The sequence below is a fragment of the Dendrobium catenatum genome, unplaced genomic scaffold (assembly GCF_001605985.2).
Source record: "Dendrobium catenatum unplaced genomic scaffold, ASM160598v2 original_scaffold_69307, whole genome shotgun sequence".
Classification (NCBI taxonomy): domain Eukaryota; kingdom Viridiplantae; phylum Streptophyta; class Magnoliopsida; order Asparagales; family Orchidaceae; genus Dendrobium; species Dendrobium catenatum.
The window spans coordinates 1-1,745 of NW_021387756.1; the positions used below are offsets into that span (position 1 = coordinate 1).

Sequence of the window (1,745 nt, forward strand, 5' to 3'; positions counted from 1 at the left end):
AAGTGGTACAATGCATGTACTTTCAGTTAGAGCCGAGTTGTTACAATTAAAAATCTTGATGGTCATACTGATTTTCCTTAATATTATTGTAGCATTCATAGTAATTAAATATAGTTGTGCGTAGTTGTCAGTTTGCGTCACTGTAACTTTTACTAAAAGAATGTAAGAATGAGTCGATGTAAATTTTTTTTTCAATCAATGCAAACTTGAACTACTTATTCGACATCATGGTAAGACAAGGATGATTTCTAGCGAATGGCATGTTTTTTTTGCTTGTTGTCTTGTAAACATTTTGATTGCTTTTCACTCAGAGTAAACAGCATAAGCAAATTCGTCCGAGAAGCAAAAAACTGTAAGTTCTCCGAGATTAAGAGTTGCAGTCATTTATCAGAATATCACTTAAGCCAATTCGTCCTAGAAGCATAAAACTGTATGTTTTCCGAGATTATGAGTAGCAGTCATTTATCATAATAACACATAAGGCAATTCGTCCGAGAAGCAAATTGATTTAATAATTTGATTTCAGCTTGAGCAGTCATTTATTATCAGAAATAACATATAAGCCATATCTTCTTTGAAGCAAAAAACTATCGCAAAAAACAGAACAAAATTCTGTACCAAAAAACAGAACAAAATTCTGTACCAAAAAACAGAACAAAATTCTGTAACAAAAAATAGAACAAAATTCTGTAACAAAAAACAGAACAACGTCCGAGAATGCAAGTAGAGCTGGAATTTTTAATCAAGATCAGAATTATAATTGGAGCGCCGAATGGGTAATTTTGAAGCGAAACCAGTCTGAATATCATCTCCTTCATAAGTTATTGGTTCCTTGCAAGTACTTCTATGATGTCCCCAAGAATTGCATCGACCACATTTGTGACTTCTTTTGGATTTATTTGCACCCTCCAAGAAGTTCTTAAAGCGTCTTTTCTTTGGTCGTCCACGAGGTCTTATTGTAATAGGTGGACAAACAAAGCTGTCATCAATTGGTATAGACCATTGTTCCTTCCCTGGAAGTGTTGAAATGGCTCCATCATAAGCCATTCGGTACCTACAAAAAAGTTTTGATCTCAAAGAACAACAATAACCATATGATGAAATTGAATAAGTAAGAGTACCTGTTAACATGATAGCTATCATTCACATATGTGTGCCATATAGTATGATGGTTAGTTCCAACAAATGCTGCGGCGTGCACACAAGGTAATCCTGATAACTCCCAAAATCCACAACTGCATAAGTGGTTGTCTATGTCGACCTCATGACGCTCAAAGCTGGATTCAACCTCAGCTATGGTTGAAGTAGATTGTCGTATAATGAAACTATCTTTCCTTGTTGTAATTTCTCTAATGTAATCTTCTACAAATGGAACTAGAGGCCCCTTCCAAGAATAAGAGTTTAACTTCCGCTGAGAGCGTTGTTCCATCATCATACCTCTTATCATGTCGATAAGATCCACTACAGGCTTGTTTCTTGCTTCTGCCACCCATGAATTGAAGGATTCAGACATGTTATTGGTGTTGTTGTGATTCTTAATATGCTTCGAAAATGTTGCTTTTGACCACTTACAAGTCATAGCACTTAGGTAAGAATAAACATCTGGGCTGATTCGAAAGATTTCCTGTAGTTTAGTATTAAACACATGCATACTATAACAATTTGCTGCTGTCCAAGCACGTATTCTCCATGGACATCCACGGTATGCGCAGGTAGCTATCACTCTAGATTTGTCACTAGCTTTA

General features: G+C 35.8%; 1 protein-coding gene across 1 annotated transcript; it reads right to left on the reverse strand.

Annotated features, from left to right (window-relative positions):
• Positions 1 to 738: 738 nt before the first annotated feature.
• LOC110106558 lies at positions 739 to 1,579 on the reverse strand. Its single transcript, XM_020836494.1, has 2 exons — positions 1,122 to 1,579; positions 739 to 1,054 (listed from the first exon to the last, which is right to left on the reverse strand). Exons 1-2 carry the CDS (start codon positions 1,577 to 1,579, stop codon positions 739 to 741), a joined length of 774 nt encoding a protein of 257 aa, XP_020692153.1.
• Positions 1,580 to 1,745: the final 166 nt, after the last annotated feature.

What these genes read in the sequence shown, in the direction of transcription:
- LOC110106558 (XM_020836494.1), bottom strand. Translation starts at nt 1,579, where the DNA reads ATGACTTGTAAGTGGTCAAAAGCAACATTTTCGAAGCATATTAAGAAT. An exon ending in GATAGCTATCATGTTAACAG is followed by an intron (nt 1,055 to 1,121) that starts GTACTCTTACTT and finishes ACTTTTTTGTAG; the next exon opens with GTACCGAATGGCTTATGATG.